Below are 14,365 nucleotides of genomic sequence, written 5' to 3' on the forward strand. Positions count from 1 at the left end.
TGAGTGCCTGGCTCTGTTTGTTCTCTGGTTTTCTGCCTTCAAGGTCCTTGTCTTGAATGGGAGTTTATTTTATGTGCAGGAGGACAGGCTGAAACAGACTCACCCACCAAGCCCACAAGCCACTCCCATCTCAGAAGCTATCGGCCAGGTCAGAGTGTAAATTGGCAGTGGTGGGGGATCTGCCCTGGGCACTGTACCGGAGGCAGAGGCCTCAGAAAAAGAAGTGGGCCTGCCCACTGCTCAGCCATGGGGCTCTGTCGTGGGGATCTTGCTGCAGTCTCAAGTTTTCTGTGAGGCTCACCCCAGGTCATTCTGTCTTGCATTCAGCACTCCACAAAGGGACATATGGCCCCATGGCACTTTCACTCCTCCTCTCGTTACCTCTAGTCTACTTTTATTCAGGTTTTCTCATTCTACAACACCATCTCTTTCTACCAATCTGAATTCCATGCAGTGATCTCCCTCATCCAGTGCAGGCTCAAAAACTCCCTGACATGGGCAAATCCATAATAATCTTTCCCTTAATGACATTCTGCCAGAATGTATGTTCTGTTACTTTCACAATACTGAAGCATTCTCGTAAACCCTCCGCGATTTCTCCGTCAATGCTGAGTGATACATTTAATCCAAAGGGTTGACACATCTGTCAATCCAGGGTGCACATGCGTTTCGAGCATGCCTTCCATGCCAAACCACACCAGGCTATAATAACAAGTGCCTAGAGCCACTATGGTCCTAGAAAGAGGTCTAGGAATACAAATGGTGGCCACAAGGACAGTCAAGTCCTCTTACCTCTAAAGTCTAGGAAACACTAGTAGTAATCACTAATGGTTAAGAGCAAAGAACATGGGTACTGAAAATATTGCTTTTAGGATTTTAAAAAGCAGAGGAAACAGATGAAGCTACCATTTTGGTGAAACTTTTAAATTCTACTCGTGTAAGTTCACATTAATATTCCTCCTTGGAAATCACAATAAATGAAGTCTCTTGGATAGATTTTTAAAAATCAATTATAACTTATATGTTTTGTAATAGATGATACAGTGCCTATTTAGGTGTACATGTTATCACTTCCGAAGACATAGATCTTATATTTAATTTATTTGTGCCTAATATAGAGGCCATAGAACACATATTTCCTTACAGGACAGCTGGTTGCCAGGACCTGGTCACATGCAGTTGTAAGGGATGTTGGGAAATGTAGTCACCATCTGGGCAACCAATTGACTAAAGGAAGAAAGCAGGAAAGGATGCATGTTGGGGAGCTTCCGCTGCATAAGCATGGGAGATCTGTTCTTTAAATAAAAACAAAGATTCACAATCCAAATTGCTTCACCATTTTAAAAGATGGTTATTATCTATATCAGAGATGAGGACACTTTTCTGTAAAGGACTAGATTGTAAATATTTTAGGCCACAAAATATCACAGCAACCCTACATTGTCATGGTTGTAGAAAAGGAGCTGTAGAAAATAAGCAAACAGAAGATTTCAATCCTGCTTCAACAAAATTGTACAAAAATTTGTGAATATTTGGTACATGGACCATGGTTTGTTGACCCAAGACCTGGATAAAGGAAGAAAATATATTTGCATTTTGGCTCAAGTAGAAATAAAGTGACATGACATCTTCAGCCTGGTGAAATGTTAGCAAAATTTTTGAACCAAGGCACAAATACAGACTCCAGTTTGGCTTACCTTTTGGTTAGATATTTGCATAACTAACACACAATCAGCAGTAACACATAGCCTCTCATAAATAATTTCTAAATTAGCTTAAATAATTTTAGAAAGATTATCTAAACCTTTCTGAATTAAACTATAATCTCATTATCAATGGGGTTGCTTCTTTAAATATATACTGTACATAGAACATTGGGTGGTGGGGAGCTTAGGTAGTAGCCAAGTCCTGAAAACTAAGGAACCATAGTACTCATGTGAATATAAAACCCATGTAAATGTTGCTATTCATGTTTTCAGAAACCAGTGACTGTTACTGTCCATATTATTTTTTTTCTGAGTTTGAATTGCGAGGTTTTTACATATGCTAATACTGTCCTGCTTAGACATGAGTGCCTTCGGATGTTCTTGGGTTGGTTGGTTGTTTGGTTGGTTGGTTAATTGGTCGATTGATTTATCCTATGCTGGGCCTAGAAACCACAAGGAATACTTATGACATTGTCTCATGCCCTCATGGACTTGGCAGTCCAGTGGGGATGTCCACTTTCAACAGGTATACACAGGTTGCAGGATAATAAGTACATTAAATGCAGGACTGGATCCCAGCAGAGTATATAATTGAAGACTGGGTTGTTAGAGAAGGTCACTGTGGTAAAGTGAGTTTTAAAATAAGGCAAGACATTTAAATAATGTATAGTTTTAGGAGCAGATATTTGTGTATCTTTTTCTTTTTTACTAATCTGTAACTAAAAGCAGAACAAATAAAGCAAAAAATGCAAAGTAGTGTATTCATTCATTTTGTAGAGAAAGAAAATAAAATGTACTCTCATGTCTGAGCAAAAGAATTCTGAATCTTTTTGCTTGGTGTTACCTTTGTGCCCAGCTCCTAGCAGATATCTCAGTGAGAAGGCTCCTTCTCCTTCCTATTTCTCACCACTTCCTTCCTGTGAGTCCACAAACAACAAGAGATGTCAGCATGGCCTGAGGTCCTCAAACTTTTCAGAATTTGTGCACAGAGCCGGGACCTGGAATGAGTGTTTCTAAAAACTCCCGGTAAGGCAGTCTGCTGGTCTGGGGATCTGCTTCTAGCCCTCACCCCTCCATACATGAGCCAACCTTCATTTCACTCTGCTGCAGGACATGGTGGCTCTATGTTTCTGTGGTTTCTCGCTTGACCCACTTCTCTGGCTGTCCTTCTCAAACGCTCTCCACTGACATTTTTACTGTTACCATTCACGTACACAAATGCATATAAATGTTGGTGAGCTCCAGGACAGAAAAATAATTACTCTGAAATACTATACATAACAAATGGCATGAGTGGCTAATAAAATAGATAAATTGCTGTCTGGCTTCCTATTGAGTATAAAGTGATATGTTTGCTAAAAATTTGTCATTACTATAAGAGGGTTGAATGTTTTCAGTCAATATATATATGAAAGATTGGCCCCTTGGGCTCCTTGCAAAATCTCTCCTCATCTCCTTCTGCATTCAGGCTCTTATGAAACTCGCCAGTCATTCTTTAAAGAAGGCAGAGATATGACATCAGGGGCCCATTGCAGTCATCTCAGTTTATTTCTCAGGGACCCATTCAGTCATCTTTCTTATTTAATCATTTCTACAAAACCACCAACACTCCGTTTTTACAGATAAAGAATCTGAAGTTGATGGAAATAATTATTGACAGGCATGGAATTAAAACCCAAATAGCTGGGCTTGGTGGCAAACGCCAATAATTCCAGTATTCTATGTGCCTGTGACAAGAGGATCACAAGCTTGAGCCCAGCCTAGGAAACTCAGTCACTTAGTGATCATTTATCAAAATAAAAAAATTTTTTTTTGTTTAAAAAGGGATCTGCAAATAATGTGAGTTTAATCCCCAGTCAAAAATAATAATCTGCTGTTATTTATAATATTGGACAATGAAGAAAGTCCTTGTTATTGTCATTATAAAACTTGTGTATAAGTATGCATGTTTATAAGGAACAGGTTCTCTCATATATTTTCTCAAGTCCACTTGTTTAAGATCCTCTTAGTCTTTAGGAATTAGTAATTTAATTATTAATAAGTTAGGAATGCGTGCTATGTTAGACCTTCCATAATACTTGTTTCCCACATTGGATGCAATCATAATGAAAACACCATCAAGCCAACCCTATTTTTACATGTATTTCTAAAGGCACACTCATAGGTCGACTCTCATACTTCTCTTTCTCAACTGTAAAGTAGGAATGAAACTGGCGGGGTTAGTGCTATAATTGTGTAAGTTTAAAGGTTTATAGAAATGTGAGAAATAAAGTAAGGCATTGCAAAAATAACCATGTTCATCTCCATAGATACATTTATTTTAGGAATATTCTCTTGAACCTGGACTCAAAAACAAAATTGTGTAATCAACATTAGTTCATGAAAACAAATCCAAAAGAACTCTAAAGCTGTAAAAATAGTAGAGCTGGGATGGGTGCCCAGCAACACGTACAATATTGCATCTTTATCCTATAACATATATGACGCAGATATACTATGCAGGCTTTTGTGAACAAGCCCAGACGTGAACTCCAGAGTGAACGGCACATGCGATTAATTCTGTGCCGTCATAGATGCGATCTTATAATACTGCTGCTGCTTACATTTCATCAGCTTTGGAAGGGCAGTAAGAGGATGTGGGTGATCTCATCTGCTAGCCAGCTGTCCAGGATCCCAGGTAAGGTAGGTCTCTCTCATTTGTTTCAACAAGGGTTCTCATAGTAATTCCTTCAAACTCAGTACTTTTAGAACTAGCCACTTCAGGGGCCGCTGTAGTTCTGGGACTAGCTTCTCTTGCATCACCTGTGGGCTTTCTTCTCCGCCTTGTCTGCTCACCCATGTTACTGAGTGTGATCTGGAACTTAAATGAGTTCACCAACTTCCTGTGCTTCTGTTGTCTGTGGTGAGCAGGGGCCTTTGTTCTGGGCTGACAGCTTCTCACAGCAGTTTCCCTGCTTTTGGCCTCCTTTGCACGGAAGCATATAACTGGTTATGGTCTCAGAAAGGAGTTGGTAGTAGAGGGCTAGCTGGTATCTCTTCAGCCACTTCCCACCTCCCCTGGTAATGCTGGGCCAGCAAGAGGAAACAGGCAGCCTCCAACCAGTAGCTCAGTACACCCCAACCCTCACCAACCCAGCAGCAGTATGGTCAGCTCACCCTGACCTTGACCCCAACTCTGACCCGAACCCGAATCCTAGGAGCCCATGGGCAAGAATGGAGATTTTATTGCCTCCCTGTTACAAAAACAAAGGCTCAGAAGAATGGAATCTTGCCCAAAGTCACTCAAGTGGAACCCAGAGTGAGACCTGGGGCCCATTCGGTCTACTTGTACTTTGGAAAGTCTGAACTCCCTATAAAATATAACCCATTAAAATATTTAGGAGCTAGTATTGTGCACAAGTACAGCTCTTGCCTCCTTGCATTTTAGCTTCACCATTTGCCTGGAAAATAGGCTAATAAATTTTATCTAGACTGATTTCTCTTCAGCTGTACCCAGGTAACATTTAGGAGTCAGCTGCTTTGGGGGTGGATTATTAAAAATGGAAGCCCAACAGCTAAGATTGGAAACGTGCCAGTAGATCAAGACTGTAAATTTCTTTCTCTGATTAGTTTTCGCCCTCTAGCTGACAAAAATTGGCAATCATGTAGACATTTCCAAAACCTCCAACGTTTCCATTGGCTATGGTCTGATCAGCCTAGAAGCCTGAATTCCAGTCTAGAAGTCTGTAGCAGCATCCATATATTCCAGATATCCATCCCTCCTACTCTTTTCTGCTTTTTCTGAAAAGCTTTGTTACTCAAGGGAGGCTTGACAGCCTGGCTTCCCTGAAGCACTCTGCATGTTTATTATATTTTGCTCTTGCTCTCTCAGTTCGATTAATCACGAAAGTAAAATAAAATAAGGATAACATCAGATGTGTAGCTCCTCTTGTCTACAGACAGCTCTTCCCTGAAGTCTGTGGACTCCATTTGCAGGTTCCATCTTCAACCTTCTCTAACTCAACCATCTCTAAAAGGCAGACCAGGGAAACATCACAGTGTTTAACAAGGCAGATTACCTATTATTCATGACCATAGCCAGGAAAATGTGTGGCACCTACATGTCATTGTCCTGACCATGGTCTGTGCCCTGCATTGTAGGTGCTGATGTTCAGACAGCACTGTTCATGACAAGGACCCCAAACTTGTATACTACCATGCATCAGTCCTTTGTGTTCCTTGTCTCTCTTTTCCTGGTACTGTTTGTATTTGTATTTTAGGCCAGCCAAAAAGTAGGTGTGGGGGAACTAATTAGTCGAATCTAACTAGGTTAATTTAAATGTCTTATCTGGACTTTTGTTATTTCAATTAATTCTGTGTCCAGTAGCCTTGAGTTTTGAAATATTGATGAAAATCAGTCATCTCAGCCAGGCATGGAGGTGTATGCCTTCATTCTCAGCATTCAGGAGGCTGAGGCAGGAGGGTCACAAGTTCAAGGCCAGCCTGGGATTCAAAGCCAGGTAGGACTACACCAATGAGACTCTCTCAAAAAGAAAAAAGAAAAAGAGGGCCAGGGATTTAGCTCAGCCACCTGCCTCGAAAGTTCAAGGTCTCAAGTTTGATCCCCAGTACCCAAAAAAAAAAAAAAAAAAAAATCTCAAATAGGTAAAGTTTTGCTGTGAAATTCAGTAAAAGTCTGATCATAACATGCTGGCAAGGGAGGAATATGGCCTGGATCTAAGGAACAATTCAGCATCTTGTGTTACATTTCAGCTGTGCTTCCAGCTGTCCAAGGTGTTTGTCCAAAATAGCTTTACTTTGTGAACAACTTCCAATTATTTACATGTTGCACGCTGTTCCAGTTTGTGACAATCCCTTAAGGGAAAGAATGTCACATTTGGGTCTGACAGATAGCAGCATGGGGAGCTGGGTCGAGCAGGGGAGGAGAAGGCAGGACATGGACAGAGAGGTGGGTGGGTGTCAGAGGCTGGGAAGGAGGCTGGGCCTGCAGGAGTTCCCAGGAGCAGTGCACATGTGGAGAGCGGGACAGCAGCGTGAGATTGTCCAGGGCTGGAAACATACAAACAGCTCCAACCCACGCTGCCAACTATAATTAAAAGTAATTAACTACTTTTGCCTATGTTTATTTTGAATAGCCAGTTCTTACTTCCTAAACTGCAACGTAGACCTATGGATATCTGATGTGTTATTTTGTAGAGTAGTACAAATTATAAGTTCTCAATATTTAGTTAAAACTAAGCTGTGTGGAATTAAAGTCAAACAGAACACACCCCTTTTGTTTAGACCATAAGAGGCCAAAAACTAATATTTTCTCCCTCTCTCTTCTTTTTCCTCATTCTTATCAAGTATCACATGTGCCCCAAACCTCTGTTTCCCAATGAAAAGTTTATTCCATAGAAATTTTTTGTTTGTTTATTTGTTTTTGTGTTTTGAATGGTACAATGTAAGCAAATCAAGAGGAGAGATTATAGAATTGCAATAGATACTGAAATTATCTGCAAATGTTTGGCTTCGCATTTAAAAACCATACATAGCAAAACGTTGCGCTCTTCCTTCCAGTGCTGTGAAATGTAACCTTTACCTGATTCTTCAGAGTTGGCTATTTCCTTGTCATATTCCTTTGATTTGCTAGAGCATTGTCAACACCGTGATTGAAGTTGCTTAAAGAAATCGCTTTAATGTCTTGCTGCTCGGGGCCATCCCCAGAAGTGTCACCATCGAATACCCATTCCCAGTGCACCGCAGTCCTTCTGAGCCTTCCCTGTTGCAGCTGGCTGACCATGGTGTCCCCTCCCACGTGTCCCTCCTGCACACCACCACAGGCCTTGCCCCCCAGGACTGACTTCTGCCCTGCAGGTGTGGTCAAAGGACAAAATTACAACGTGAAGATCTGACTTGGCTTTGTTTTGCACTCTAGAATTGAGCAGCCCTTTATTCCATAAAATAGAATAAGTATGTGATAAGCTGGCAGGAGTTGGTCTTATAGACAGAAAATGGCTTAAAAGAGCAAAAAGAACAGCTGGATTGGTTCTTTCAAAGTCACTTTCCTCATAAAAAGCAGGATTATGAGACGAAACAAAAACACTGGGAGAATATCAGGTTGCTCTGTGCTACTTTTTTGCAAGGAGACAGCAGAGGGAGCTTCACTGTCGGGCCAGGGGAAACTGATCTGTTTGGGAATTTGGGTGGTTCTTTCTTCCGGATCTGGAGACTAGAGCTTTAGCTCAGCTGGCTGCACTGGAACATCTAGTCCAGAGTGAGAAGCCAGCACAGGAGCCCCTGAGCCCAATAGTGGCCTGGTCAGCATCAGCCTTTGTCTTTCCTACTCACCCGTCCCTTTCACCGCTGGAGAACCAGCTAGGTCATTAAGGAAAAGAGAATCCTGAAATTGTCTTTCATGAGTCATCAAAAGACACCCTAGGAAGATGGAAAAATCAGGTGCTGGGCAATTATCTAAAGAGTAACTTTTAGGGATTAAAATGTGGGCTATGTAGTATTCTGGGAATTCCCCCTTCTCCATTTTAGAAGATGACTTATTTTGTTACCTTTCCTGGATTCATTGTCTTTATTTTTTTAGGACTCATTGTGAGATACAGCACATTGTCATTGTCTTGCAAGATTCAGGTCGCCTGCCACCAGGCCAAGGCGCCAGGGGCCCTCTGTTGACAAATTCCCGCTGGTCAGTGCAGGTCACAGAGAATGAACAAGCAATTGATTTGGAATGGGGACAGTTAAATGCTTTAGTTCCCTGTGTTATATGGAAAAAAACAAGTGTGCGTTTGTTGCTGAGATTTGAGTCATAAAAATGAGCACATGCTTTTTATTCTACTTTATCTTCCTGGCAAATTCTGCAGATTCTTTGGATACTTGCCTGATGCAAAGTCTAGGTCCAATTTCTTGCTGTTCTTTGATCTCACAGACCCTTTCAAGCAGTCAGTGTGAACGTCTACTCGTGACCTTTTATGTTTAGAAGAGTGTGGAGCTCTGTTCTTTGCTCATCTTCTTGTTAGCCCAGCCGCTGGGTGAGGCGTGGCTCTCTGTGTGTAAATATTCATGTGCAGATGATCTGCTGGACTTGTTGAAATGGGTTGACATTTTTATACAGGAGGATGTGTACTAAATATGTTCTCTGCTGTACAGAATTTGACCATCCGTTTTGGGGTTCTTTACATGCGTTGAAGGCAGTGGCATTTGCTCTCTTCAGGTTTTAGGGCTTTGGTTTTATCTTCTCAAAAACGAGCAGTATCAATTTCACAGAGTTGTTCTAGTTAAAAAACAATGTGGAAAACTCTAAAAGTACTGGCTCTCAGGCTGTCCCCTTGTCTTTTTCTTGCAGCTGCTGAAGAGCTGGTCAGTTCAGAATGGGAAACCACTTGGGAAAGCGAGAGTTAAGCGCCGAGAAGGGCAATAAGGTAAGGCTGGGCTGAGCTTGCCATCTGAGCTGTCCTGAGCGAGCCTGTGGTTTTGGTTATTAAACACAAAGCCCCTTGATCTGGCCTGGGGTGAAGGGGTGTTTCTAACACAGCTCCTCACTGATGGCTTAGAAGAGATTGTGTCGTTATTATCCTTATTAATTTGTTCAGGAAAACTGTGTCGATAGGTAGGTCCTGTCCTTGCCAAGAAATACGAGGAAGGAAGAAAGGCCAGGGATGGAAGGAAGGAGAAAAAGAGGAGAGAGAAAAAAGAAAGAGAAAAATGGAAAAGAGAGGCAAGGAGGCCTAGCCCCATCCATGTCACGTTTGATTTGTCAGGGAAGTTTTCACAGAGAAGGGAGATTGTAAAATTCCTTTGCTTTCCAGAAAAAAGAGATTTTTTTTTTAACATTTCCTATTTTCTAGTTGTACCTTATTTCTAGATTTCACTTTGTCAGCCACTGCTTTGAAAGAAGCATGAAAATATAGACCAATTCATGAACAGTGGAACTGACCATATATTCTCTTAACTCAAAAGCCTAATTCCTCATATTAACTTCCAGCTTTTGCTCTCCTTCCCTTTCACCTCAGAACCAAGCTCTGGCTTTTGCTCTGGTGTGCAGAGAAAGTTCCCAAAATATGGGCTAAAGAACTCATTCTAAATCCCCTGTGTGCCCCATATGTGACAAACAGCACTATATTGATGATCCACCTTCTGAGTTCACCCCTGATGCTCACTCAGGGCCCTTCTCTCTCATCCATTAAATTCTGCAGTCCCTCTCCTGTCCCTTGCTTTTGGGGGTCCTGCTAAGCCTGAGTGCACATCACAGTCTCTTCAGAACTACTGGGTCATCCCCTCATACCTTAGAACTTAGGGGTATCCGTAGCACACAAACTGACACCAGCCCCACCACAGGCTGACGGTGGTTAGCCTTTCCAGTACTATCTGCTCCACACACCCTTCCCCGCCTTATTGAAGTCCATTTGGAAAGTACAGATACGCCAACAGGAAAAATGCAATTCATCTCAGTCCTTCCAGCTAGTCAGAGTTGACGTGGTATTTCTAGCACATCATCTGCATCTCCCACATTGTATAAGAATCGGCTTCCTCCCTCTAACTGGGATTCTCTGCATTAGCTTCTACCCCCGGAGCATCTCCATGGAGTGGCCCTCAGTTTCCTTTTGAGTCACTTGTGACATATGATGTCCACATGTCAAGGAGGCCCCCATTGCCTTACTCTCTGTCCACTACTTTGTCCACCCCTCAAGACATGTTGCAGATTATGAGGAAATAGGCCTGGCAGAGCACACAAGCCCTTGAATCCACCCTAAATGGTAGGGGCAAGAGGAACTTCAGTTCTTTTGTCATCGCCCTCGAATTTAACATAAAACCGCATGTGCTGCAGCTCAAAACAAAAGACAGTGCACTGCATTGTCTAAGGATGGTCCCACACATCCCCAGCCACTGAACTGAACTAAGCTGAAATGTGACCTCTACACCCCTTCATCATGGGCTACAGTACTGTGATGTTTAATGTTCTCTTTTCGTGATATTATGTTATACTTAATGAATTTATTTGATGAACTTTTCATTGGTGGGTCCTTCTGTAATCTGTATTTGGACTCAGTTTCTGTAACAGCCAAATGAGTTTTCATGATTTGCTGTCAGATCATCCATGTAAAACAAGTGAGCGATTGCATTGTTCATGTTCATATTTTACCCTTAAAAGATGTAAACAGTATTATCTAGTTTCTGAACTAATAATTTATAAATATGTAAATGACTCTAGTGAAAACTGAATGGATCATTTCCTTGTAATTAACAGTAACATCCAGCCCTAACATGTTCGTTCTGTAAAGAATACGGTTTGGCTGTCTCCGAATGGGAGGGTCTAGTTTCATCAAAAGTGAAAGAGGGAAGACAGCTCTGATCTGGTGCCGGGTTGTTAACGCCGTGTGGTATTTTAGGTCTCAGAATGACTGATTTGCAGCTCCATTTTCTGAAATCCCCTCTGTGGCTTACAGTCTCTTTCCCTGTTGTTTAACATGGTAAGCACTGAAATGTCCTTTTAATTTAATTCCATCAAAGTAGGATTGTTACACAGCAGAGAAATCCATTCTTGTGCCTTTGTTTTGTAGAATCTAATTTTTAAACTTCTGATGACTTAAGAGCAAATAAAAAACTGGGAACTGAAAAACTGGTTGCTAAGGGTAATGTTTTCCTGTCAGTATATGTGATTCCTCTCAAAGGGTGCAATCTATGGTGCTTCTTGCCACACAATAAAAAAAGTGGCATGCTCTCCCCCCCGAGTCTTTATCACTTGGTACATTCTGTTTCTGATACAGGGAGGCTTTTTTGGCCACCTATGAGAGAGTCAAGAAAACCTAGTTAGCACTGATATGAAAACAGGGAGGACTTACAGGGAGAGATTGCCCCCATTCATCCACCTATAGGGCCTTTTGGCTGGAGCTACACCCCTAGCCTGGCCCAGGTAATCCAGCTCCCTCCTCCCCTCACCAGCACCTCACTTATCATCCCTGTTCACTGCCTTCACTGACCTTCAGCCATGTTGCCTGGTACAGATTGTCTTGATCTGCTTATCCACTGTCTGGATCTACTGGGCCATAAAACAAAAGGATCTCTGTTTTTTGTGTATGTGATATTGGGGATTGAATATCCCTGAATTAAATCCCCAGCTCTTTTTTCTTTTTTTAGATAGGGTTTGCTAAGTTGCTAGATTTCCAGGATGGCCTCAAACTTGCAATGCTCCTGCCTCTGCCTCACAGAGTGCTGGGATCACAGGCCACCACCTCCAGCTAGGATTTCCTGTCTTACTGCTGTGTCTCCAGAAACATCCTCAGTATACATTGGTCCCTCAAGTATGTCAAGTATGTCAAAGACTAAATAAATCAAACCCTATTTATCAAATTCTTGGTTATATGGAAATCTAGTGTTGTGGCCATTCTTTATCTCTGTTGGCTGCTAGGTAAGGAGATGAAGAAACCTGGTCTCTACCTTCAGAAATTTCCAGTTTGCTTTGCACTCTTTTTGTTCAGCCACTTACCCCCTTGAAATTTTGTGACTGGATTCTCTGGTACTGAGGAAGAGCTGTGAGGAAGTAAGAGGAAGACCACTAGCTGAAAGAGTAACTTTGCAATGTAGCACTGTTGGCCACATCCTGTCGGGTGGGGCCTCTGGTAACAATATGGTGGAGGGCTGTGTTCCTGCAGTCAGCTAAAGGGAGACAGGCTCCAACATCTGCAAACCAAAACTGCTCCAAGAATAACTCATCCATGAAGACAGCATATTCTCAAGGTTGTTCTTATCTCAGAAACAAAGAAAATCCATGCTTTACCTTAAACTCTCTTTTTAGTCACAGTAGAATTTGGTTTCCAAACTTCTCTATCTCACTAATTTGTCAGCCTTTTATAGACCTGTGTGTTTCTTACTCAGTTACCATTTTAACTGTAGTAACTTGACAGAACTGGGAAGCCATGGTTTCGGTTGCTCCAGAGAGCCAGGAAGACACACTCTCTTAGCTCCCTCAACTGAGAGAGACCACCACCTACGGAGGATGCTAGACAAAATCCAGTCCCGTGAGCTAAAAGTAGCCCCCTACCTGGGATAGTTTTATGCATGCCTGACAGTTCTAGTTGCCTACCACAGAGTTTCTGGGATGATGAGATGTGTAGACCATCTGCCTGCTACTCAAGGTACATGTGACCTTTGGAAGCATCAGTATCACTGCTCCTAGGAGAGCTCATATATTGAGAGCAGGGTCTGTGGAATTAATTAGCTCACTTTTTTCTGCTGTGGGCTTTCTCTATGGAGTGTTCTGGAGACAGCTAGGCCTCTGCTGGTAATCTATAAGGGCTGAAGGTCCAAATGACATGGAGCTAGTATTGGTGTTAATTTTGGTGCCTGCCATGAAGCAGGCACTGTGTTAAAAAGGATCTGAGAGCTTGCAACAGTTAAACTCATGCCAAAATTTTGCAGTAAGGAGTGGCATAGTCTGGTGTGTTTCCACTTAAAATGTTTTGGGGTTTGTTGGTCTTTTAATTTATTTTCTGCACCAAAGCCAAGGGCATGGCAGATGGGAACAGGAGACAAGTGCTGTGCATCTCTCCAGGGTAATCCTGTCTCTAGTAAATCCATTCAAATATTTAATTTTCATTAAAACTCAGCTGTCTTGATGAGATGCCAGATATTAAAATGACATTCTGAGAATTGAGACATTTCGTTTGTAAATATACACAGAGGCATTGAAGCACTCAGCTCTTCTCATCCACATGAAAATAGAATTTTTCACTTTGACAGAGAAAATATGTTTCCATGAAACACCAACATCCCAGCTGTGAAATGTGGCTGGCTGTTCTTCAAGTCCATTCCTTCCAGAGTCATAAAGCCTAAATTTTTCAACATCACAGTGGAAGGTTGTAGGGTTATTTAACGTTGTCATAAACTCTGATCCTATCACATCCTGATCAGAAATGAGAACAGCTAGGTTCCAACTACTCTTGCCTCTTGCTGCCTTATCGGATTGTCTCTTCTCATCCCAGAGAAATTGAGTCCAGAGAAGATGGACTCCTGTTGAGTTTCTAATGGATGTGTCCATAGCCACAAGGTGCTGTAGTGCTCAAGGAAAGTTTGTGGGATGGCTGAACCCTGACCCGAAGGCCATCTCTAGAGGTTTCTAGCATGTGCCCCTGCCCAAACATGGGAAGGTTAAACTCATGACTCCTGGGACCCAACTTTGACCAATGATGATTCCCTGCCCTGACCCTCCACAACAGCATGTGTCCACAAGGCTAGGAATGTCCTGTGTACGTGCTGCCCAGTGGGGTAGGTGACACATGTGGCTGACAGCATAAGAGATGAACAGTAACTACTTACACTATAACCGAGGAGCTGAATTCTTAATGTTATTTATTTCCTTAAGATTTTTTATTAGTATATGTTTATAGTATGTAAAGATTATAGTACTCCTTGTACAGTGTTGGTACATGTACTCTGTCCCTTATATTTTGTCCAGGCTGCCCACCCTTAAGGAGAATAGCACTCGTATCCTTAATCCCACCATTGCATCCTTGATCCCAGCAAAACACAGTCTAGATCCAACCACCTTAGAAAAGCCCCACCTGTGACTGCATTAGGCTTGGGGGGGGGTGCATCTAGGAACAAGCCATAACATTCCACCTGAGTCCACCAAAGACTCATGCATATTTCTTTATGCTAAAAGCATTTAG

General features: G+C 42.1%; 1 protein-coding gene across 4 annotated transcripts in view; it reads left to right on the forward strand.

Moving 5' to 3' along the window:
• The first annotated feature begins 4,363 nt into the window (after positions 1 to 4,363).
• The window catches only part of Mbp (myelin basic protein), a 102,321-nt gene continuing 92,319 nt past the window's right edge, over positions 4,364 to 14,365 (forward strand). For 3 of the 4 annotated variants that reach the window (XM_033757551.1, XM_010605567.2, XM_033757552.1), the window contains exon 1: positions 9,053 to 9,118. In XM_033757551.1, coding sequence (XP_033613442.1) covers positions 9,068 to 9,118 — 51 coding nt within the window. In that variant the 5' untranslated portion in view covers positions 9,053 to 9,067. Of the gene's footprint in view, positions 4,384 to 9,042; positions 9,119 to 14,365 lie in introns of those variants that run through there. The other variant, XM_010605566.2, reaches the window with a different exon arrangement.

This window comes from Fukomys damarensis, unplaced genomic scaffold, assembly GCF_012274545.1.
Source record: "Fukomys damarensis isolate Sample0158 unplaced genomic scaffold, DMR_v1.0_HiC HiC_scaffold_30, whole genome shotgun sequence".
Classification (NCBI taxonomy): Eukaryota; Metazoa; Chordata; class Mammalia; order Rodentia; family Bathyergidae; genus Fukomys; species Fukomys damarensis.